This window comes from Centrocercus urophasianus, unplaced genomic scaffold (genome assembly GCF_019232065.1).
Source record: "Centrocercus urophasianus isolate 14NV4802_14NV808 unplaced genomic scaffold, USGS_Curo_1.0 seq_9, whole genome shotgun sequence".
In the NCBI taxonomy this organism is placed as follows: Eukaryota; Metazoa; Chordata; class Aves; order Galliformes; family Phasianidae; genus Centrocercus; species Centrocercus urophasianus.
Window position 1 is genome coordinate 34,615,717 of NW_024885532.1, and position 24,114 is coordinate 34,639,830.

A 24,114-nucleotide genomic window follows, 5' to 3' on the forward strand; every position below is an offset into this window, starting at 1 on the left:
CAAAAATAGAACAGTTGTCACTGTTCTTATCTACTGGTATGGAAATTATTTCCTACCTCTCATCCATCTTTCTCTTGATTTATTCAATCATTTTTGACATGAGGTAACCCCATCTACACAGGTTTCCAAAATGGAGTCCAGCTCACAGTGTATTTGCTGGTTTTATTTCACTTATTTTCCTACATCTCCTTCTGATTCTGTTTTTCCTTCTGACTTACCAGTGGGCTGACAGCACCAAAAAACATAGTGCTGCTAAGGAAAAAATTATTTACTTCTTTATGTGTTCTATTTATTACTTTCAGAGTTAAGGCTTTCCTTTTCTACAAGTATATTACTCCGCATTTAACAGATATTGGAAATAAGCTGTTTGTTTGTTTTGCTTCTTTTTTTTCCCCCCAGCTCTTTCAAAATCAGTTTTCATTAGTACAGAAAGCACAGAGCAGGTCTTCTTTATGAAATATGAGAAATTATCATTTAGTAATGCTTTTTTTTTTTTTTTTTTTTTTTAAATCTTGTTCATCAGGGAACTGATTCAGAAAGGCGATGACAAACAGGAGAAATTCTCCAGAAGTAAGGAAGCTCCAGTCAAGAGAAATAAGAATGATAAATGGTCTGAAAAACATTACAAGGCAAGATTAAAGAAATTGTAATTATTTAATCTGCAAAAGAAAAGGAGATAGTGTGATAACGTTCAGCTACATGAAAAGCAGCTGCAGAGAGTATGAGAATGTCATTTTCCATAAGTTCCTGGCAAAGGATAAAAGAAATATTTCACATACATTTACTGTAAAACTTATCAGACACTTGAGAAAAAAGCCTTAATGACAGGAACTGCTGAGTATAGATGAGATCACTCGGGAAAATGGTATAGATATTCACTGGCAAATTAAATAGGCATTCAGTGTAAGTAATTTGTATGGCTGATCCCATCTTCAACAAAAGGGCTGGAATAGGTAACCTCTCAAGGTCTTTTCTTCTTCAATAGTATCAAAAGCAAGTCATCTCCCTTGTTTGTCCAATTCCAAGCAAATCAAGCATTTGACTTCATCACTGTTGCCATACTCATTACACACTATACCTGAGGAAAGGTAACAGATGAGCCATTAGTCACTTACTTTATTTCATTGACAGGTACTTTCCTCTGTGCCAGCTGTTCTACCATGCCTTTTTCTTCTGAGGGCAGCAGTACTAACAAAGCTTCACCACCTTCTTTGTACCTGATCCAAAGGGAAAAACAAAAAATGTTTTCAACAACTAATGAGAATTACATTTGCTTCCTTATTAGTAGCCCAAAAATCAGACAACCATCCTCATTCCAAAAAGGGAAAAGTCAAATCAGTTAAATGACTTGTCACTATCTCCACGTGGTTTCACAATTACACCTTGAGTTCTATATGCCTGGGTCTAAGACAAGAAGTCAGAGCAGAGGATCCTATTCTTTCCTAGTTTAGAAATGTTTCTGTGGTAATCAAATGACGCTTGATCAAATATTACAAGATCCAGCTACTTGCATTCATACTGTACAATAGGAAAATCACAACTCTTGGTACCACCAGATTCTCCTTTGCGCATCTACAACTATAAGAATGTAGCATTAGAAAAGCATTAAGTGCTTTGAACTCAAACAACTACTTCTATTTGGATGTTGAACTAAGACTACTTTCTAAAAGATCATAGAGGAATTACTGTAACAGAAGCATTGAAACAGATTCATTTATGAGCCACAGCCTCTTACTGTGTAGAACAGCTCTAAACTGACAGAGGTGCTATGAGGCAAGTCCCTATGCAGAAGCAGATGATAAGCTTGCAAATGGCCACGGATATCAGCAGTCCATTTGTCTGAAACAAATATTTTTCATTTCTTTTTAACACCATCTTTTATTTACTAACTAAACAGAACTTTGGTGCCTACTCCGTTCATAGTTGTCTTGCTGGTAATTTTTTTTATCCAGCTCAAACACTACTGGTTTATCTTTTCTGTACTCCGGATGGGAAATTAACTTTGTTATCTACCTTTATTCCAAGACTGTCCCCGCACCAATACCTCTCTCTCCCCTATCCCCTATCCATCCAGTTCCATCTTGCCATTACAATAACCTTTGGCTGCTCTTACTCCAATGCATTTTCCTGTTTGGTCTCAACTCCATTGCATACAGTTTTCTCCATCAGAAAAACCCACAGAATTATAGAATCACCAAGGTTGGGAAAGGCCTCCAAGATCACCTATTCTAACCACACACCTACGACCAATAACCATCAAGGAAAAGGATACTAGACAGACTGTCAGCAGAAGAGTAGGAGATGTTACTAGTTTGCTTTGAGTGAGAAAGCACAGAGAACAAGACTGTGACGAGGTACGTCACATAACTTCCCAAGAAAAATTCCAGTGACAGAAGAAATCACCAGCCCAGTCCTTGCGCACAGAAAAGGGAAAAGAAACGCAATGTAAGAAGTGATGGAGTCAGACAGCTTACTGGAGCCCAAAGAGTGCAAAAAAAAAAAATCCTAACATAAAGCAAATGACAGACATACCATTAGCTGAAAAACCATTTCAGATGGAATATATGGAGCCCACATTTCTCTAGAAGTATAAGCAGTTGGCAAAAACAGAACTACAAAACTGTTTGAAAACTATAAACACTGTCACAGTATAGTAAGCAATGCAAGCAGCAACAAAATCTGCAGTTAAAACAGTCTGACAGCTCTTATTACAGTTCTGCTTTCATTTGATGAATTTGAAGCATCACAACAAGATGTTCTTGGGTGACTTTTATTTCTTTTTTTTCCTTCAATGCTACTATACACAACGGGTTTGGGAACAGAAGATGATTTTAAAAAAATATCCTGCCTTTAAAAATTTTTACAAAGATTTTTCATCACAGAAATGGAACCCCTGCATTCTAGATTTTGGTTGGATGTCAGTGGGAAGTTCCTTACCATGACAGTGGTGAGGTAGGCTGCCCAGAGAGGTTGTGGATGCCCCATCCCTGGAGGTGTTCAAGGCCGACGGGATGGGGCCCTGGGCAGCCTGATTAACTGCGGAGGTTGGTGGCCCTGCTGTGGCAGCAGGGCTGGAGATTCATGATCCTTGAGGTCCCTTCCAACCCAGGCCATTCTGTGACTCACCAGTAACATAGCTAATCATAAGCTACTACTGACAAAACTTCCCATGAACTCTTGGTTCCTTTATACAATAAGTAATTAGGGCTGGGAATGACTTGTATGTCTAGATCAAGTTCACTTTGTAAGAAAGCTCTATTTATTTTAACCTAACCAAATTCCAGACAATACTTGAACAATGCAGGCACAAATCAGATGCTGCCTCTGCAGCATCTGAACAAGCAACAGATTCCTGGAAAGCTACTGAACCTCAGAATCCTTTGCATTTTAGGTAGAAGTTGATAGTCACAATTCCAAGGCAGATAATTATTCATCACAAAGAACTTTAGGCACCGTTAAAAATACAAGAAAAACATTTGCTTTTATTTACCCAAAGCTTGTATTAGACAGAAAGACAGCCATGATATCACTACCAATAATACTGTCATCAACTCAGAATACAGAGCAATACACAGCCTTTTTCAAGTTCCATCACAATGGATGCTATGACAGGAAAGGATTCACAAAAGATTTATGAGAATGACCAGACATCTGGAAAGAATACCTGCCTAATCTCTTGATAAATGAGGAACACCTTCATCAAGGCAACAAGAAGTCTCAATGTTACCATATGTATACACCTAGGTAGGACAGTCTTTGTAGAATACTTAAAATATAGTGAATGGAAAGAAGTGGTTTGGACAGTTCCTTGTTTCCAGCATTTCTCACCTTTGAGTGCCTGACTTAGCATTCTTACATTTCTGCTTAAATGTATTTCTTATATTCAGCATGCAACACACTATGCAACGCCAGTGCCATACAAATCGCGTAAGAAATTCCCGTCACAGGCCAATGAAAGCAGACACCCCCTCTGAAAGCCACCGACCCAAACTCCAGAAGAATACAGAGCAGGAAATGTTCTATCTCGATTTTTCTTTTGTACCTTTTCTTCAGTATCCCCAAGGTCATTCTCAAAACATCAAGCAGGATCACATGAACCTTCAAGCTGACCCTTGAATGGTGTGAATTAAGGGCCTTGTGCTGTTAGTGCTAAAATTGTACATGCTGTGTCAGTTATCCTTGTCAGGAAGCACAAGCTCAGGAGATGTAATTCTTAAGGCATATTTACACAATTCAGAAAAAGAAAACATACATTCAATGTGAATCTATGGACAAAGGTAAATTCAGTGTTTAACACTACGTTCTGTATAGCCTTTATATAAAAATTGTTATTTTCATATTGTTATTAAAAATGTTATTAAAAATAAAAAAAATTGTTTCTTTACTTTGCTGTAGTATCATCACATGAAAAAAGGCTAAGAACAGAGGTTTCCAAACCTATACTATTTCATCTTTTGACAACTAATGAGAAAAACAATGGAAAAAAAAGGAAAATTAAAATATTTTTCAAAGATGACTTCAAAAATTTAGAGGGACTCAAAGACTTCCAGTAACTATCAGTGCAGTGTAACCCTTTTCCTCACCTGTTTTGGGAATATCCACTCTCAAATATTTAATATTTAATTATTTAAAATATTGTTTAAATATTTAAAAATAAATACGTTTATTTTTATATATAAATATTAAACATAAAAATAAATAAATATAATAAATAAAAATAAATATAAATATTATTTAAATATTTTAAAATATACTTAAGGAACAGTCTTTGCCCATTTATATTGGGAATGCAATTTAATAAATTAAAACAGATGGTCTAATATTAATGCTGATCTTTAGACTCAAGCATGACAATGGAATTATCACTGTATTGAGTAGGCTGAAAAAGAAATGATCTTAAGTACAAACTAGAAAGGTTTGTATCAGTTTTATCTCACACAGGTGTTGAATTACCAAAAAAAAATGCAGGCCTATCAAAAGAAGTCTTCCTTGGGCAGAGTTTTATCTTGTTCCTGGAAAAGAACAACTTGTTAATGTACTAATGAGAAAATTATGACCCTAAAGATAATCACCAAATGAGAGGATGCGTTTGAAAGCTATCTTTGAGATACAGCTGATAAAGCAGCCAAGAGCTGGCCTCAGCTACAGCAACTCTTCAGCACAAGGATTACTTCTACAGAGTAGAACATAACTATAATTTATCCCCATCCTGCTGACTGCAGTCTTCATGCTATCACCAAAACCAAACAACTGTCTTAAAAGATGAATTCATTTGATGATTTATTATTTGCTAAGTACGTCCCTAAATTGTACTGGAAAAAATAAGTTTACCCCAAAGTAAACCAATTTTCCCAGCTGTTTACTAATTGACAATATTAGTCATCATACTTTCAAGTGTTCAACTAAACAATTCGGGGATTAATCTTTGCATTGTGATTTGAACAGTCCCTCAGTATACCACACATTATTCATTCAAATTCTATAGAAAATTGCATCTCACTTGCAAAAAATCTTTGAAAATAATGTTCACGTACTACTAGTTCATCTATTTATTCATTAGAGCCTGCTGACTGTGAATACTTTCTAAAAGACAAGTAACTTCTTTGCAACTCTATCCTGACTTAAAAGCATGGAAGCAGAGATAAATCACCACCAGCACTATAAAGCAAAGGATAGGAGTGATGTATTTATACTGAACGCGGGTTAGAAGACAGTTTAAGACTAGCAACAACTGATGGCCAATTTGCCCTCCACAAAAAGTGTTTTTCCTCATTCTCTTGTCAATGAGTGGTTGCCATGCTATTGCTTCCTTCATAGTTAATGCTAACTGATAGCTCAAAATGATCTTTAGCAAAAGTTTAAGGTAGTTTATCCATCATGACACAGTCTTTCCTTTTGATTTTATTTACTTTCGGTATGAAACTATATTTCTTCCAAATTCTTTCTGTTTCTTTGCTAGGGAAATGGTGCTCTTGGTAATTTTTAACTATTTCTCTCTACTTACAGTTAGCCAGTATTGCATAGTCCTAAATAATGGATCTTATTTCTTGCTCAACAAACTTTCAGATGAAGGCACAACTACATGCCTGCAAGGAGGTAAATTCTCATAAAATTTTTGAAGAGAAAGAAAACCAGAAGAACAAGTTTAAAAATCAAAACTTTGCTCCATATTATCTCATAAGGACCCAAGTGAAGCACAACTACAGTTTTACAATAACAGTATATGATTCATACCTAATAAACTAAATTATTGCATACAAAGTGGTTTTCAGTAACATTCCTGTTGTACCACCTTGCATCTTGGGGAGAAAAGTAACGTGTATGGTTTGAAATCCAAAGAAGTTGGTAAATAGGTTCTGAGCCTGTGGTTAGCTCCTCAGACAAAAGCTGAACGTTTGAATCAAACTAACAGACTGCAGTTCTAAATTTGACTGATTTCAGAAAGATTCTCCAGCTGGGCTTTACAACCAGGCAGCATCTTACTAGTATTTATACAGAACGTAACTGCCTGGTATTCATTTGATGATCGAAATCTAAATCTGCAAAGACATTAAGTAAATTTATGAGTTTAATCTTACTTGTTTAATAATTTAACTCTGAGAATCTTTTTTTTTTTTTTTTCCAAACTCAAACAAAACCCAAGAACAGTAACAGTAAAATTCATGGCAGCAGGAGACGCACCCTCACTGATCTGCATTTTCAGTAGATTAGCCAAAAACACAACAATCATACTTCACATAATAAGGACTACAATAAAAGTGAAATGAGTCAAGTTTTACTGTTTCTAACACATAATTTGTTCCTAAATTATTCCGAGTTCCTTGATAAAATTGCTGCAGCAGCGAAGGGAAAAGCATTTCACTAACATACATGTTCATCTGCATTGCACTCTTTTTATGTAAAGCAACAATATAAGACATCTACCAAAAAAAACACAAAAAATGTCAAAACAGAGTTTTATTCTGAGAAGGCCCATTTCAACCTGACATTCATATGAATAAAATTGCTAACCCACATGCTCTTCAACAAAGAGGAACTAATATCCATATTTATCCCCTAAGGCCTTCCACAGAAACACAGTAATTCACAGTTTTGTTTTAAAATTCAACTATTAAATCTGATTATATAAGCTGCCATTTTAAAACATTTCTTAAACAAAATTACAGCTTTAGGTCTCTCATATTGGGCTCAATTCAGGTAAAACCTTTTATGCTACCTTCAGGCCTTCTCACACAAAGAGGATTGGTGAAATCTTTAAGCTTCAGAACAAAAAAAAAAAAAACTTTTTCTCCAAGCCCAAGAGCAAGAAAAGTTTTATCTATTGTTCACCACATCTTCTATACGAGTTTCTTCCCTATTGTGGCAATGTCATTGAAATTTTTTCAAGAGAGAAAAAAGCACTGTAAACAAATACACTAATATCAGAATTTCTGTCCTTTCTACATGACTGAGAGTCTCTTTTCAGAATAGGTACTTTTCTTTAAAAATAGCATTAATGAGTACTTCTAAAACTGGGCTCTGCCACCTAGAGGGTCTTACCAACACAGCCCAACAAGAAAAATCACAACTGACCAGGAAGTCTGCCTGCTTTATACAGCTGAGTAAACACAGTAGTGTAGGACTGTTTTCCGAGTAAACAGTAAATTAGACTGCATCCCCCAATGGTTTCTGGCTTCAGAGAGAAGAGCTCTTTCCCGTGGGCTGCAAAAAAAAATCAACACACAACAACAAGAAGTGAACCGGTTTCACTCTTTTTCCTTGCTTTAGCTCTCTTCTAATGCCTTGGTCACTCCTTTTTCTCTGTTGCAAACGCTTGAGCCCAGCATCCTACAAAAAAATGTTGGTAAATACAGCTCTGAAGTTCGAGATTGCCTAGGGATTTGTTCATCTGTTGTTTGTTTTGTTGTTTTTTTTTTTTCTCTGATCATTTCATATCCTTTTCCTTCTCTTGTTTGGACAGTAACCTATTTATATGTAGGTCACTCTGAAAGATATGCCTCCTATTTATTTCCATGGAAACTACAACAGGTACAAAGAGAACAACAATACTATTTGAGAGAGCCAATCCTCAGCTACAAGACACTATTTTTCAACAGTCACCATCATCAGCTGTGCATTTTCACCAGTGATAAATAAGAGCCTGCATGCTGCACTCATCAAAATCTGCACCAGCAGAGGTGACCACACTGCCACTACTGCTGAAATACACCACCTACTGCCACACTGCGCTCACAGCCTTTGTTCAGTCTCCATGAACGCTAAGCAAGCATTGATGAATGTCAATGGGTACCATTTTTTACATACAGAATAATTCAATTCCACGCCTTTGCTTCATAAGCACTTCCATGTCAGACACCATTTGTCAGCCTGTCCCTCTGCCACAGCAACAAAACACAATGGAATGTTGTTGGGAAGGTTCAACCTCTACTGCCATACCACCAGCAGCCACTTCAGTTGTCATTAGCCAATACAGTAAAGTTGGAAGCACCACTTTCAGAGCAGCGCTTGTATCTACTAACAAGTTCTGAGAACCACGCAGCTAGGTTTTGTTTGTGTCACAGAGCCATGCTCCCCTCCATTTAGCCATACTGGCTAGTTGTCACTCTTTTCAAGTCAGTCAGAAAAAAACAATAGACAAGAAAAGGCAGTAACTCACCAGCTGTACCCTGCTGGTGTTATCATAAATTGAATTCATAGCAGAGTTTGGGTTGGAAGGGACCTTTAAGATCATCTAGCTTCAAAATCCCTCCGACTACATACAGGTACACCTCCCTGTAGACCAGCTTGCCCACAGCCCTATCCAGCCCAGCCTTGAATGGTTCCAGGGAGGGGGCATCCACAACCTCACTGGACAACTCATTCCAATGTCTCACCATCCTCACAGTAAAGCATCTCATCCTATTATCTAGTCTAAATCTACCCTCTACCAGTTTAAAGCCATTTCCCCTTGTCATATCACTACCCACCCTTAAAATAAGGCCCTCCCCAGCTTTCCTGTAGGCCCCTTCAGGTACTGGAAGGCCACCACAAGGTGTCCTCAGATCCTTCTCTTCTCCAGGCTGAAGAGCCCCAGCTCTCTCAGCCTGTCCCCATAAGGGAGGTACTCCAGCCCTCTGATCATCCTCATGGCCCTCTTCTGGACCCAGCAGCTCTATGTCCTACTTGTGCTGGGGGCTCCAGAACTGGACACAATACTCCAGATGGGATCTCACAAGAGCAGAGCAGAGGGGCAGAATCACCTCCCTCAATCTGCCGGTCACACTTCTCTTGATACAACCCAGGACACCGTGGGGGGGTCTCGCAGTCGCCTACAACACAGTTGGCCTTCAGGGCTGCAAGCTCACACTGACAGCTCATGCTGAGTATTTCATTAACTGACACCCCCAAACTCTTCTCCTCGGGGCTGCTCTCAAGCCGTTCTCCACCCAGCCTGTATCTGTGCTTGGGATTGTCTCGACTCAGGGGCAGGACTTTGCCCTTGGCCTTGTCGAACATGAAGCTGGCATGCATTCTTGAGCATACACATAGCATGAGAGAGGCTACTGCTCTAAGTCATCACTCGCACTTCTTGGCTTTGATCATAATACCAGCTAGCACACAGCAGTAGATAATAGAGTATCTCACTTCAGAAAGTGAGACTTTCTACTTTCCAAATTTCAAAATATGGCAAACAGCACATATATGGCTAGACAAAATATATTTGCCCATTTGCAGCCACATATTACACTTAACAAGAACAAAAAACAGTAACAACCCACAGTGATTTTCCTAAATCAATTTAAGCACCTAACAAACCTACCCCGTTACCAGAATTAAATATCACAACTATGAGAAATCAGAGCCTGGATCAGACTCATATAAAGCTCTGGATATTGCAGAGAGAAAAAATGTAGAGCAAAGATTTATTCTGTTTTAAATTTCAGCTTTCATGTCATTATAAAAAAGACTCACGACAGAGGAAATCATTAAACTCAAGAAACAGATTCTATAGTCTCCTCTGAAGGAAATTAATAGAGGGGAGAATGCAATACTAGGAAAGAAGGTAATTAATTATTGAGACACCCCAGGATGAGTACAGCCAAATACAAGATATTTACACATGAATGGAGGGATAGAATAGACATTTCAACATCTTTTCAACTCATCAGTGTAATCATGACTGAAAGAAGAACTTCCCTGTATATGCTACTTTCATGCTATATGACTTATATACAGTTATATTTAGAAAAACAATTTGGGGGGGGAAAAAGGGTTATCAGTGTGCTTCATATAGTATTATCTTCTGCTGTCCCCTAGTGGCACTGCAACTTGTTTCACAAAAGTGATCAAAGAATATTTTCAATTCTGGCTTCACAGACTACAGGAAAGGCAGCCATAAAGTGCAATTAAGAATCAGAACAGAGTTTTGCAGATAATTGCTACAAATCTCTTATTTAGTAAGAATTTTTGAAACTAAAACCCACAGAAAAATACTTTGATGTGATATTTTAAATAATAGACTTCACTAAGAGACCATATGACAAAAATCAAGCCAGAAAATATTTTTGGGCATGGCTGCAATATTGTCAGCCATTCAGAAACTTTATAACTGAACTAGTTAAGACTTCACAAAAATACTTTAAGATGCAGCTGGAAGAAATAGCTTCAATTATTCCAACAGCAGCATACTTTTCAAGTTAAATCAAAATCTAGATATGCCAATTCTACTATGAAGTAAAAGCATTACTGGCCAACATTCAGAAGTTCTTGATCTTACTGTCCCATAAATCAAAAAAACTAAAACCACAATTTATGCTTCAGTAGAATGCAATGCAAGTGAAATGCTACCTACACAACATGGTGGTCTTTTCCATTTAAAAAAAAAAAAAAAAAATCAATCTTTATCTTTCATTTTAGATATTGCTTAGTAATATTGCCAAAAACCAGATATGGGAACACATCCACAAGTGTTAAGTTAGTCAAATATTTTTCAATCCCCTTCCGAAAATAATTTCTTTCTTGACTTTCATATTTACTTTCATATCATAAAATAATTTGATTTCAGAAGTAAACAGTATTTGGCACCCCAATTTTAATTACAGCTTCACACACTCTCCTAATTAGCTGAGATATTTAATTAAGCTTTCATTCCATGCAATTATACACTCTTGTAACCCATGAAAATTTGTAATTAAATCTAACTTCATTAATGAGGACAACTAAACTACAGTTCACTTTTGTCACATTTCTAGAAGAAAAAAAAAAAAAAAACAAGCTTCTCTCATCCTAACTGCAGCTACTGAAAACAAGTGAAGTTTCCTACTCAGTATTCAGAGTTTACAAAGAAACATGTTCTCAACTACCCATGTCCAAAACTGCACTATTTACTTGGCACACAGTATGTACCTAACGCTAGTAGACATCTTCCGTCCTCTATAGTTTATTTGAGATTCATAGGAATTCATAGGAAGACACATAGAATATAAACAAAACAAACACAAAATACCACTTCACAGACCTCTAAGTCTATGGCTTTTTTCCCTAAGTTGTTACCCATGGAATTAGCTATATATATCATCTAATTACATCTAACAGTCACTGATTCTGCTCATAGATGTTTCCAAGAGCATTTAAAAATTCATTGGTCCCTTCTACAACAAAAAGTAGATAGCAAAATACAGTACACAGGAAAGAGTAGGGCAGAAAAGATACCAAGCAGATTTAAAAGTATTGGCTAAAAATTCCAGATTCTGGAATTTTATGGAAGTACAAAATTTGATGCAATCTGATCCAGAAACACAGATTTGGTAGTGCTGACTACTAAATCCTACTCTAGGAAACAGTTCTGTCACTATGCTTGACTTCCACTTCCACTGCAACACAGATGATAAAAGCCTACTACAAACCAGTTCAGTGATGTACAAGACATAACACCAGGTCTTGCATGTCATCCTTCAAGTAACTGAGTAAAGTTTTTCATCTACCAAATTATGCAGCAGTAACTTCACTTTCTTTTAAAAACCCATTTCAGAAACCGAGGATGAGGTTCTCATAGGCATTTTTAGGTAACTCCTTTCCTTCAGAAGGACTCAACCACAAATATTTTAATTAAGGCTAGCCCTGTGAATAGAATTCTACCAGTGACTTAGAAAATTGAAAATTTAACGCGTAGATAACATTGTTCAATTCCTTCCTCCTCAAATCAAAATAATAAAAAAAAATACCTCCATTCTTTTGAAGAGTCTGCAATGACAAAAAGAAAAAGCACACACACTTTTAAGTTGTATTTATCTATACGCTGCATTGGCAAAACAAGCATTTCCACTCACAAATTTGCTCAGCTCAGCTAGCAAGGTAATCCTGCCAAGTACAAAAGAAGACTTTTACTTCCTCACTCTTAATCTTCCCTGATCAGAATAAACAACTAGACATGGTCTTTCTTTCTGCTGTAAGGAGTCTCTCACTAATGAAAGATTAAGTTAGACCATTATTTCCAGATAATCAAAAGCGTCTTTTGGTGACAGCAGCCCTTCTCTTCCTTCCAATTTTTGTCCTGATTTTTCTCAAGCAAGCATGCAGCCAGCCAATTATCTGTCCTGACAGCTATCTAATTTTAAACATTTAAATATTAATGAGAAGTGAATATGAACCTGGCTGTTCTTCCCACTCGATGGATGTATGTATTTGCATCTTCTGGACAATCAAACTGAATGACCCAGTTCACTGCTGGAAAATCTGCAAAGAAAAAAAGATGCCAAAATTTAAGCTTGTTTGACTCAAAACCCTCCTAATCAAGGGCAACATAATATTTTGGAGCACTAATTTCTGTAGGAACCATCATTTAAACCAATTTATAGACACTAAGTGCAACCTCTGAAATAAAAATAAAATTAATTGCATGTATTAGCATATCATAAACAGTCATCCTCTTCATCAAAGAAAGCTAAAATTAATGGTGTCTTCATTTTCCAAATTATGACAGTGCACTGAATGGAACATAATTTCACACTTGACAAGAGCAGACAAGCTTTGTGTCACATAGATGATAAAACACTACATTAATAAATAACAAGATCCAACAGACTCTTTGGGGTTGAAGTTTGCTATGGTGATACAGCACTACTTCAGCCATTCAAGTACAGAAATATCACACACACTCAGCAAAATTGAGGGGGTGACCAACCCTGCCAAAGGAGTCATCTCTCTGTGTGAATTATAGCATTTACGAGACCCTTCCAACTGCTGTACTTCATGCAGAAGCAGCATGCTTTGCACTGCAGTAAATAATTAGTATTACTCCCTGACCAAGTCTGCATATGCCATAGGACAGTTATACATACTCTCGAAACCTAACCAATACCCACATTAGCTCCTCACTAGTGAGATGTCAGCAGTGCAGAAGGCATGATAAGCCATCTGCACTTCTGTTTTCTATTTTCTGAGTACCATCCTCTTGCAAATTACTGACAAAATCTTGGATTTTGGACAATGAGCTTCCTATTTGAAAGAAGAAATAGTCAACTCCTAAAAAGGTTCTCATGTCATACATAAAATCAGCCAAGTACAAAAAAATAAAGTCCAAATATCTATAAAATATATGAAGAAAGAAATCATAATGAAGCAAGCAATGATGAAAGAAAAGAAACTTAAACTAAAACAGGCCTATAAAATATTCCTGCCCATCATCTATTATTCTGCCTCTTTAAGAATACAGCATTATAGTGCTACTCATAGAATCACAAGGTTGGAAAGGACTACAAGGTCATCTAGTCCAACCGACCTCCCACTACCATTGCTACCTTGTAGCTCCTCATCCAGACACCTCTTGAACACATGATATGGAATAACCCACAGGATGCAGGCATATCAGAAATATTTAAAGCTGCTGAAATCTTCCTTACGGCATGCAGTAAGCCAATACGTCACTACTTCCATCTTCTCTCATTCTGGATATTCGTCACACAACATGGCTGGAAAGATCAGACTGCCTTCCAGCTAGGAAAACTAAATTGGCCACAGACTGGAGGGGGAAAAAAAAAAAATAGCTTCCACTGACTATTTTATTAATAAACATCATAATAAGACTAGTGACAGTTTAGGTCTTTCTGGGACAAAAACTAAGAGCAAACGAAGCCGGCAACTCCAGCAAACAAACAGCAGAACTCTTTAAGAAGCATATGTTTTGGCTCCCAAGCAAACTGCAGGTTCATTTCTTACAAATCAGGTGATCAAAGCATACTGCCACTGACAGAGTTTTAATGGCATAAAATCTTAACTTTGTGAATAATGACTACTTCTGTGGGTACATACCCAGGCCACGTGCTGCAATATCTGTAGCAAAAAGTACTGCCGCCTTCTTCCGAACAAAACATGTGTAGACTTCCATCCTCTTCATCTGTTGCTGCTTGCCATGCAGTGCCAGTACAGGAAGACCAGGTTGGAGCTTACAAAACACTCTGAACAGATACTGGACCTATCCAACAAATTGGGGGGGGAGGAGTCGCGCGAAACCAACAAACAGATTTAACATCACACAATAAAAACAACATCCAGTACGTAACAATAGACTTAGCACTCCTAGTAAAAAACACTTTCCTCCACATCAGAGATAAGACACACAATAAGAAATGCTGTCATGCACTCAGGTACAATAATAGGAAAGAAACTGTGGTAAAGCTCTGGTATTCCTACTGATGGAATTTCCTAACAGAAGTGGAAACCTGTAGCAGCCAGAATGAGGTTGGACACAAATAGCGATGTCATATGCAAGGGACCAAAGTATCAAAAATCCATCTGAAGAGCTGCTTTTAGACACTGCTGAAGGAATACAGTATCTTCTGCTTGCACTTAACACAGCTTCAACAGCTTCTCCTAGACAGTGTTTACTGTTACATACAGCATTACTTTATAGTTGACATACCTAATAATTTTAATGATAGTTACAGAAACTGTTCAGTAACAACTGCAACACAGAGAACTTCTGTACAAGTAAGCCTGCAACTTCACTGCGCTCAGTAGCCAACCACAGTACAAAAAATACTGTAACCTCTCGCACTGGATGAACAGTGAATATTTACTTCACAATTGTATTTGGAAAATACACAGTAAAATATTAGATAAATACAGAAGTTATATGAAAACCTGTGCCATATAACCACATACTAATAACTTCAACAGAATGATCCCAAGACAGCGCTATAAGCAGACATCTCAAGGAGTACTTCCTAGATAACCAGAATGAAAACACTGAGCCCAAGTCTAACAAAGAGTAGCTCAGAGAACTGGGATTGTTCAGTCTGGAGAAGAGGCTCAGAGGAAACCTTGTCACTCTCTACAAGTGCCTGAAAGGAGGCTGTGCTGAGGGGGTGTCAACCTCTTCTCCAGCATAACTATCAACAGGATGAGAGAGAATGGCACCAGGGAAGGTTCAGGTCGGATGTTAGGAAGAATTTCTTCTGTGAAAGAGTGGTCAAGTACTGGAATGGGCTGCCCATAGAAGTGGAGGAGTCACCATCCCTGGAGACATTCAAGAGAAAACTAGGTGTTGGGCTGAGGGACACGGTTCACGGAGAAATGGAGATGGTGGGTGGTTGGCTGGACTAGATGATCCCAGAGGTCTTTTCCAACCTTGATGATTCTACGATTCTTTCCCACACAATTTCACAATTAAACTTTCTTACGTAACCACCTTTAAAATCTTTGAAAGAAAGCAGCTGTAAAATATTCAACTCTGTAACCCGGAATGCTACAGAGAAAATGAAAATACAGTGAAATAAAATAGTCATACCTCTTTACAGCTTGCAAAAAACACAATGCTCTTCTTTTTCAAGTGACTTCTCAGGAAAGAGTACAACACATTTATTTTGTGTTGAAGCTCACAAACAATGTAGTTCTGATCCAAAGTTGCTGGGGTACTTAAAAAAAAAAATATTAAAAGAAAAAAAAAAAATCAGGTACCACAGTAATCGTAACATTAAAGCAAAGAAATAAAAGAGAGGAAAATACAGGTATTTATAATCTACAGAGCTGCCTGCCTTTTCTTTACTTTTAAATCAAGTGTCTGACAAGCACCCACAAAACAGAAAAAAGAAAAGTCAGGCTGGAAAGTCGTCCTGCTTTGAGAAACAAGTCTTTGGCAGACCAACTAGAAAGCTATTATTAGGAGAATCAAACTCCTGAGAAAACGTCAGGGGAGAGAAGAAGGGCAGGAGGCAACTTCTGGCATTACTTCTCAATTCATCTATTAGCAGCACAACCAACTCTTTCCATCTCAAAGCAGCGACATTCAAATTGCTTTGACTTAAAATGTAATTTTGCCTATTAGTGCTATTAAAGCTCCATTTGTGCCCCAGGCAATGTCAAAGCACAGTCTAAACTTGCAGACAAAAAAAAGCACTGACATATTACTGATTACATCCTGACATGTGAAGTCACTTTGTAAAGCACCGAACTATGATCTTAAGTCACCTTGCAGTTACTTGCAAAATAACTTCTTTCAAAAAAGGCATCTTTGCCCTGGAAATACATCTAAATGTTCATCTCAGTCCCTCTGCTTCTCCCTGGACAGACCAAGGGTATTTAAATTTACTTTATTGTATTGAAGGTGCCACTTAGAAGAACAAAATGACAAGATGCTGTTCCAGTTTTTATTCACTACTCAATTTGAATTACACTGCAGTATTATTTTATTATTTTATTATTTTTGCCCTGTAGATCTTTCAGAGGAAACTGTCCCTATAACACAACAATGTACTATGTATTAAAGTCATAAACTCTAAAACAAATGGAAGTTTCCTTTTCTTGATTCAGTTTGTTATCTAACTGTATTTCCCCAATATTTTAAAAACCTCAAGTGTACTTTAAGTAGACTTCTCAAAAAACACCATTTGTGAAATAGACAGTCCTCAAACTGAACACTCCATGCTAAGCCTACAACCTCTTCTGACACAAGGAGAATAACTACATTTTTTTTTCCAGCAATCATGTTTATTTAACATACTGACTGGAAGGAAAAGAAAATACTATCGAAGGCATCAGCAGAGCAATAAAGAGAATCCAGACAAGCAGTTCATTAAAACACTGCCTCAGGATTCAACCTCTTTCTACTGTTCATTTTGGCAATGATTTCTCATTTGCTCTGAGGTAAGCCATTTTTATCAGTGTGCTCCACCTTTCTCCACCTTCATTTTATGTACAGAAACATTTACACATTCCTTAGGACAGGTGTAAAAAAATCATACATGTTCATAAGCCTTTTGGCACCAAGAGAATAAGATTTTGCTTTTCTGTGGACTTTAGGTAGAATTCTTCACTTTTTTCCCCTTTTCAAAATCTATCTGCCATAAAAAAAGAACATGCACTTTTTTTCAGTTACAGCCAAACTGCACAGCATGCCAATTTTATTTTGGGTGTGCACAGGGCTGCAGTCCTGATCGTGCACAGTAAACCCAGTTCTTCTGGAAGCGACAGGTCTTGATGCACACAGTCATATGCCAAACGCTTCCTGCTGGGCACCAATACTGCATATGCAAACAAGACTGTCATTCTGCATGGTCCCAATAGAGTAGCATTTTCAAGGTCAGATTCATTAACTACATACTGAAGAACCATGTTCATTCGACAAATCTGCTGCCCCCACACAGTTAGTACGCACACACATGCGTGAAGGAAGACAAAGAAGACAACAAGTAGCAATTGAGAAGTGACACATGCCACAGCCAGGACACCACTTCATCCAGGACGTAGTCCAGTCTGCAGCTTATTGCCAAGGAAAATAAACTTGCAGCCAGAAGAGGAGCCTGAGGAGCCAGAAACAAAGTGCAGGCTCAATGCCCCCATAGCACACCAGCCAGAACTAGTAACTTCTCTTCTGCAACAGCCTGCTTTCAGGATGGCACGCAGCAAGGTCTGACAGTGACGGAAGGAGAAGGAAGCATGACTTCAGATTCAGGAAAACAACACTCAGAGAAGCAAGTGAACTAGGATCTTGATCTGTTTAACCTTCCCACAAAAAAGTAAATCATCAACATACCTGAATTTGGCTTTCTCATGAACCCAAACATACTCCGGATCTTTTAAACTCAACCGTGCGAGATCCTTCACTGATTTTGTTTGCGTTGCAGAAAAAAGCAAAGTCTGGCGTTTCTTAGGCAAATTTTCTATGATTGCATTCATTGTATCAGCAAAACCCATGTCGAGAATTCTATCAGCTTCATCAAGAACTGAATTGAGAAACAGATTTGAGAAAACCTGTTTTTAGCTTTCCTTTTGTTATTAAAGACTTTAAGTCCGTAAAGCACAAAAATCCACGCCTGCTTAAACTGCAGAGATTAGTTACCATATATGACAGGATTTGCTGCGGATATTCACATACTCCATAAAATAGGTTTAAAAAGCTGCAGTGTAAGTCATAGCATTTTCCATAACCTGTGCACTACAGCCCTCCATTCACATGCTGAAGCATAGGAAGCTAAGTATTCCAAATAAAAAGTTCAGTAATGTGCAGACAGCCTGTAAATTACCAACTCCCCGCCCGACTACTAAAACAAAAGCATGCAATATAAAACAGTGCTGTACCATAAAAGATAGAGAAAAACAGGCTCTTCTGTGCCTAAGCTCAATTAGCCATTGCATCATAGGGATGGAACAGAAACAAAACTTGAAGAAAAGAGTCTACATTTAATGCAAATCTAATCTAACTGCCATGAACAGCACTGAGTATAACAAGCCTGGTTTTGCAATTTATCAGCTTCACTAGCTTGTTAATTGCTTTTAAGTTCCTCAGCTATGCTAAAGATTATGCACAGTTCTTACAGGCGAGCAAACCCTCCCATTAAGCTGAAATTTGTATTCAGGTTGGAAGAAGCATTAATCTGGCTTAAAAATTCAAAAAGAAGTATGTTTTCTAGAATCAGCCCAAAATACATATGCTGTAATTAACTATAAGAAATATTCATTATCGTACCATGAAAAACGAGAGCCAGGGGCAGGAAGCAAAGGCCATCTTGTAGCTAAAACATACCAGAAGGGTAATATGGGATATTGCACGTGGTTTTGGTTCATTACTTAACTCACCTACTTGTTATTATCATCCTAAGGAACACAACTCTTAGCAACTGCTTTGAGAGCAAGTACATAAAAGAAAGGAATTGTGCTGCTTCCCACTTTAATTTGTGCGTGTGCAAACTTAAACGTTCTTTTATCTACATACAAAAACCAGAACAAAGTTAATAACCAAGAGAGTGCCCCTCTTAATTATGTACTACTACACAATATTTCTATGTTTTGTGACGCACTCAACAACTTACTCAGCATTTGCAGATCAGATGCATAGAAATACGAGGTCTCATCCATGTGCTGCAGAAGCCGTCCTGGAGTGCAAATGAGCATATTTATGTGGTGGATTCTCTCAGACTCTTCTTTCAGATCCTGAAAATACGTTAAACCAGCTGAGCTCTGGTTGTTTTCATACTAGAAGCCCAGTAGCAGAGATCTCAGCCCAGCTCAACCTACTGACAGTTTACAGAAAGAATCAAGATTTCCCTTTTTTTATACACACACCAGTTTATCAGTGCACGCACACTAGAGGCTTGTGCAAATGTTTTTCAGAGCAATCTGATTTAATAGGACAGGAAGGGCTGGGAGAAAGTTTGACCCGTCACATAACCTGTAAAGATGGTAAATATACAAGAGCTTTAAAAGACATACTGGAGGAAAATTAGACAGGAAAATTATGTCTCTCTAATTGCTCTCTAATAATGTCTCTCTAATTGCTTCCAATTAACTACTTTCTTCCTTCTACTTTCTTCTGTTTTGCAGAGTTTCCTTCCTAAACTAGCCCTTACTACAGCACTTATCTATGCTCCCTCACAGCAGGCTCCAACAGAGAACACACCTTTCCTCCAATGATAAGGCCAGCTGAGAAGTCGTGATTCTTCCCCACTTTACGCAGCACCTTAAAAGTCTGAAAGGCCAGCTCCCGGGTGGGCGATATGATCAGAACTCCCAGTCCATCTGCTGAAGTCCACTGAAGGCGGTAGAGGAGTTCCAAAGCCTGAACAAAAATATCTTTCTCATTAGAAAAAACTCAAAAGAAAAATATGTAACAAGAAGAGTCATAGAAAAAGATAAAGCATTCCTAATGTAAATAATGAAGAAACATCTGCGTGCATTTCACATGGTTTGGTTATATATGAATTCTGATGGTACTGATGGTGACAGAACAAACTCCAAACCAATTTAATGTTGCAAAAATACCAAATAGTGTTTAAATCAAAAAACCTCCATAATCAAAACCACATTTTGTCTTCCCTTCCTCCAATCACAAGATGATGGGTTTTGCATGCATTTATATGTGCACTTTAAAGAAACACAGAAACTTCTCAATTATATTTTCAATTTGAAGGAATTGAAGGAATTTGCAGCTTGTAACATTTTGAGTAAAAGAGCAAATGCACCACTCCCAGTGGGGGATTTATTGTTTTCCTGGTTGGACCTGGAAGTGATTTCCAAGGAGTCCAAAAACACAGTCAAGAATAGGAAATCTACAGTCTCTGCTGTCTTTCAGTTTATCAGATAAGGGCCAAATGTTGAAATTTTAGTTGTATGAAAACCAAACATCCGAAGAAGCCTAATCCATAGTTGTAATCCATACACATAGTTTTCAAAAGAATCTGACAACAAGAGTTGCACAAAGAAAATACATTGCTGAAAGAAAAACAAAGGTCTTCCTAGTTCACACAAGGCCCACTGATACAAGGATCAAAATGAGATTTCTAAGCATCCTAGGGACAAAGATATACCTTTCCTAGAACCTCAGGCAGTTTCCTTATATTAGAATGCCAAGGCAGACTAAGAATGCTTACATCACTTGAGTTACAACCTTTCTCACAAGTTCATTAACCATAAGTATTTAACATCCTCTTATTCCCAGGTAACTTCTTAGGCTTAAGTGCAAATGATGTCAATTACTTACCGGTACAATAAAAGCCAAGGTTTTCCCCGATCCAGTCTTGGCAGCTCCAAGTACATCTTTACCTTGTAAAGCCAAACCTATGGTTTGCCTCTGTATCTCAGTCACCATGCGATACTGAGCTTCCTGCAGTCCTAATATTTGGGGAATAGGAAGGGAATGGAAGGGAAGAGAAAAAAAAAAAAATCATTTTTGTCTCACCCAGAGCTACGTTTTTCCATTTACAAAACACTGTACATGGCAATAATAATCTAAAAGTTTGTTTAAGGCAAAAATTTATTCATATGGAAATAATTCATTCCTAATATAATTACTTTCTAAAGAAAATTTTTACACTGACCTTTCAGGGTTTTCTTTGACAGTGGAAAATCTGAAAATCTCTGTATTTCATTTGCATTTATCTGAAACAAAATAAGTTTGATCAGTGCTAAAATTAATCATAACAGAGAAATTAAACAGTATTTTAAGTTGCTATTAAACTATGTAATAGTTCAGTGTGACCTAATCCAAAATAGCTGGTCACAATCTATACTAGCTTGACCTACAGCAAACTACTCTTCTAAACAAACTGTTCAGAAAGGAATAAGACATACTTTAATAACATGGGCAAACAGTGCAATTTAAAGCTTGTAACATCATGAAAACAAAAACAACTGAAGGTGGAAAGGGCCTTGAGGTCTCCGGTGCAGCATCCTGCTCACAGCAGGCTCAGCTCTGATGTTGGTGCAGACTGCTCAGGGCTTCAGTAAGAAGTGTCTCCTTATACCCATGCTGGGCCTCTACTTCCACCTGATTTTCTCAGAGTGGTGAGGCGCTGGCTCAGGCTGCCCAGGGTGGTGGTCACCATCTCTAGACGTGTTCCAGAACCGTGGAGAGGTGGCACTGAGAGACATGGGTTAGTGGGCACGGTGGGGAGGGGTCGATGGTTGGACAAGATGATCTCTGAGGTCTTTTCCAACCTTAACGACTCCATGATTCTATGTCTGTTTTCTCTTGTCCTTACATGACACAGTATCTCTTTGATGATGTCTCAGGCACTGGGTCCCCCATAACATCCCCCCAACATCATCTCCATTCCAGACTGAACAAGCCCAGCTCTCTCAGCCTCCCCTCACATGGAAAGTGCTCCAGCTCTTGCTACTTTGGTGGCTCTCCAGTATATTGATGCCCTTCCCTGACAAGAATGAAGTCTAATCTCCTCACTGGCTTCTCTATCACTTGGAAAAGGAAGCTACCACCATCTAGAACACTTATGTCCTGTTGCACTGTCCCTGCTATTTTAGATGGGCATCTCTACGCTGCTGCTGCATATCTAGTGCTCTCAGCAAGGAATCACAAAGGAGACACCATGCTAATCTTCTACACAAAGTAATTGGCCTGGCTGACGTGGGGAGAGCAATGGATACTGTCTACCTGAACACAAGGACGTAGTTTGATGTCCTGACACCTACTAATTTACTTCTCTGTATACATCCACCTGAGTGCACCTGAGAGATGTTAACTCCACACACACCAACACCCAAGGGTATGTTTGATCACACAAGCTGGCTGAATGACTTATAAAGATGTTGAAAAGTCAAGTAGAGATCTCAAGGCAAAGGTAATGCTTTCCAGCCTGCTCCCATCAACAGCCGATCAAAAGAAGCAGACAGCTTCTCCTGGCAAAGTTCACAACAATCAACAACAGTAAGGAAAAAAAAAAAGCAGAGAACTCAGGGGGAAATAAATAAAGATTCCTGTAGCTATAAAGCCTGAGCAGAGAGGTGGATCACACAGCTCTGAGTGCACACTGACTAGCAATCACAAACTGAGACTTCCAAACATCAATCCTTGTGCTTACACAACTCGTGCATTTCTAATGGCTATCGTTTCACGGATTGCTGAGCAGAAATCTCCCAGCAAACGAGCCAAGCAAAATGGTCCTCAGATGTCTTTGACAACTTATGATAGCAACTCTTACAGAAAGCCTCAGATGAAGAGTTACTGAGCTGTCAAATCACACTTACATGCACTTGAAGCACCAAGCGCTCTGCCAGCCTTATCTATTAAAAAATTGTGCACTGTACTTCTTATGAGCACCTACACCTGCTTAAAGCACAACACTACTCTTTTCAGCTGAATTCCTGCTAGTAACAGTAAGTAATTTAATGCATGAACTTGGCCTTGAGATCAAAGGCAGTAACCCCTGTACTAAAACCCCTTTTTGACACGTTTCCGAACTTAGCTCTTGCAAGACTGACTTCAAACTTCCACTGTGTCCCTGAAGAGCAATTCTACTTTCACCAAATTTTCAAATGAAATTATTTATCATAATAACTGCTTGTGCTTAGAGCACAGACCTTAAGCTAGTACATCTCTGGGCACGGGGGAAAACTCCCATGTGAAATCACTGTCAGAAAGTCTGACCTTCACAAATTGGAATTTTGGACCTATAGTTCCCAAACTCCATTGATAATTTTGAAGATGTTTTATTGTATGCAATACTGCAAGTTGCACCAATTCCCAGTCTTACCACTTTGTATGCTAAAGGATCACAACACATTGATGCGCAGAAGTTCCATTTCATTCCAATCAAGACACTAGGTCAGAAAACAGTGCGTCCACAGGAGGTAAAACTATTTCACTGACATCAAAGCAATTCATTATGTGCAAATAAAGGAATACATTATTAAAATGTATTAGGCTTTGACACAGAAAGCAGACTACTCTAATAGCCCAAAACTGTTTAAATAATTAGAGGCTGCTTGAAGGATTTCAGTGTACAGTTTATTGCGGGGTCACCTAGAGTTAAAAGGAACTGACATCTTAATCACGGTGGACACAACCATTATTTTGTTTTTCTACACTGAACTCCTCTAAAGCTCTTTCAAAGACTTGAAAGAAGGAGTGAGAAAAGTATTAGAAGAGCATGCACAGGAATGGCCATATCACAAAGCTTCCCAGTTTATTTCTTGGCCCTGCTATCTTTCAGGCACACAAAAACTATCTGCTGAAGTTACTTAAAATTCCAAGGAGACTGGTTCCTCATTAAATCAAATCAGAATGGCAGAAATAAGAGGGATGGCTGCTAAAGAGGCAGATCTGCTGATAGACAATCTCTTCCATAACTACATGCACCAGTAGAAGACAATAACAATTTCTGCTTCTCAGTTTGTTTCCCTGTC

At 38.1% G+C, this 24,114-nt stretch overlaps 1 protein-coding gene across 1 annotated transcript in view; it reads right to left on the reverse strand.

The window, feature by feature from the left end:
* The window catches only part of DDX10 (DEAD-box helicase 10), a 163,061-nt gene that overhangs the window by 135,287 nt on the left and 3,660 nt on the right, over window positions 1-24,114 (reverse strand). Inside the window, exons 2-10 of the mRNA XM_042839055.1 lie at window positions 21,291-21,351; window positions 20,954-21,084; window positions 19,874-20,032; window positions 19,287-19,407; window positions 18,011-18,200; window positions 15,767-15,893; window positions 14,290-14,452; window positions 12,630-12,714; window positions 1,116-1,217 (exon numbers count right to left, since the gene is read on the reverse strand). Of these exons, the coding sequence (XP_042694989.1) occupies window positions 1,116-1,217; window positions 12,630-12,714; window positions 14,290-14,452; window positions 15,767-15,893; window positions 18,011-18,200; window positions 19,287-19,407; window positions 19,874-20,032; window positions 20,954-21,084; window positions 21,291-21,351 (1,139 nt within the window). The remainder of the gene's footprint in view (window positions 1-1,115; window positions 1,218-12,629; window positions 12,715-14,289; window positions 14,453-15,766; window positions 15,894-18,010; window positions 18,201-19,286; window positions 19,408-19,873; window positions 20,033-20,953; window positions 21,085-21,290; window positions 21,352-24,114) is intronic.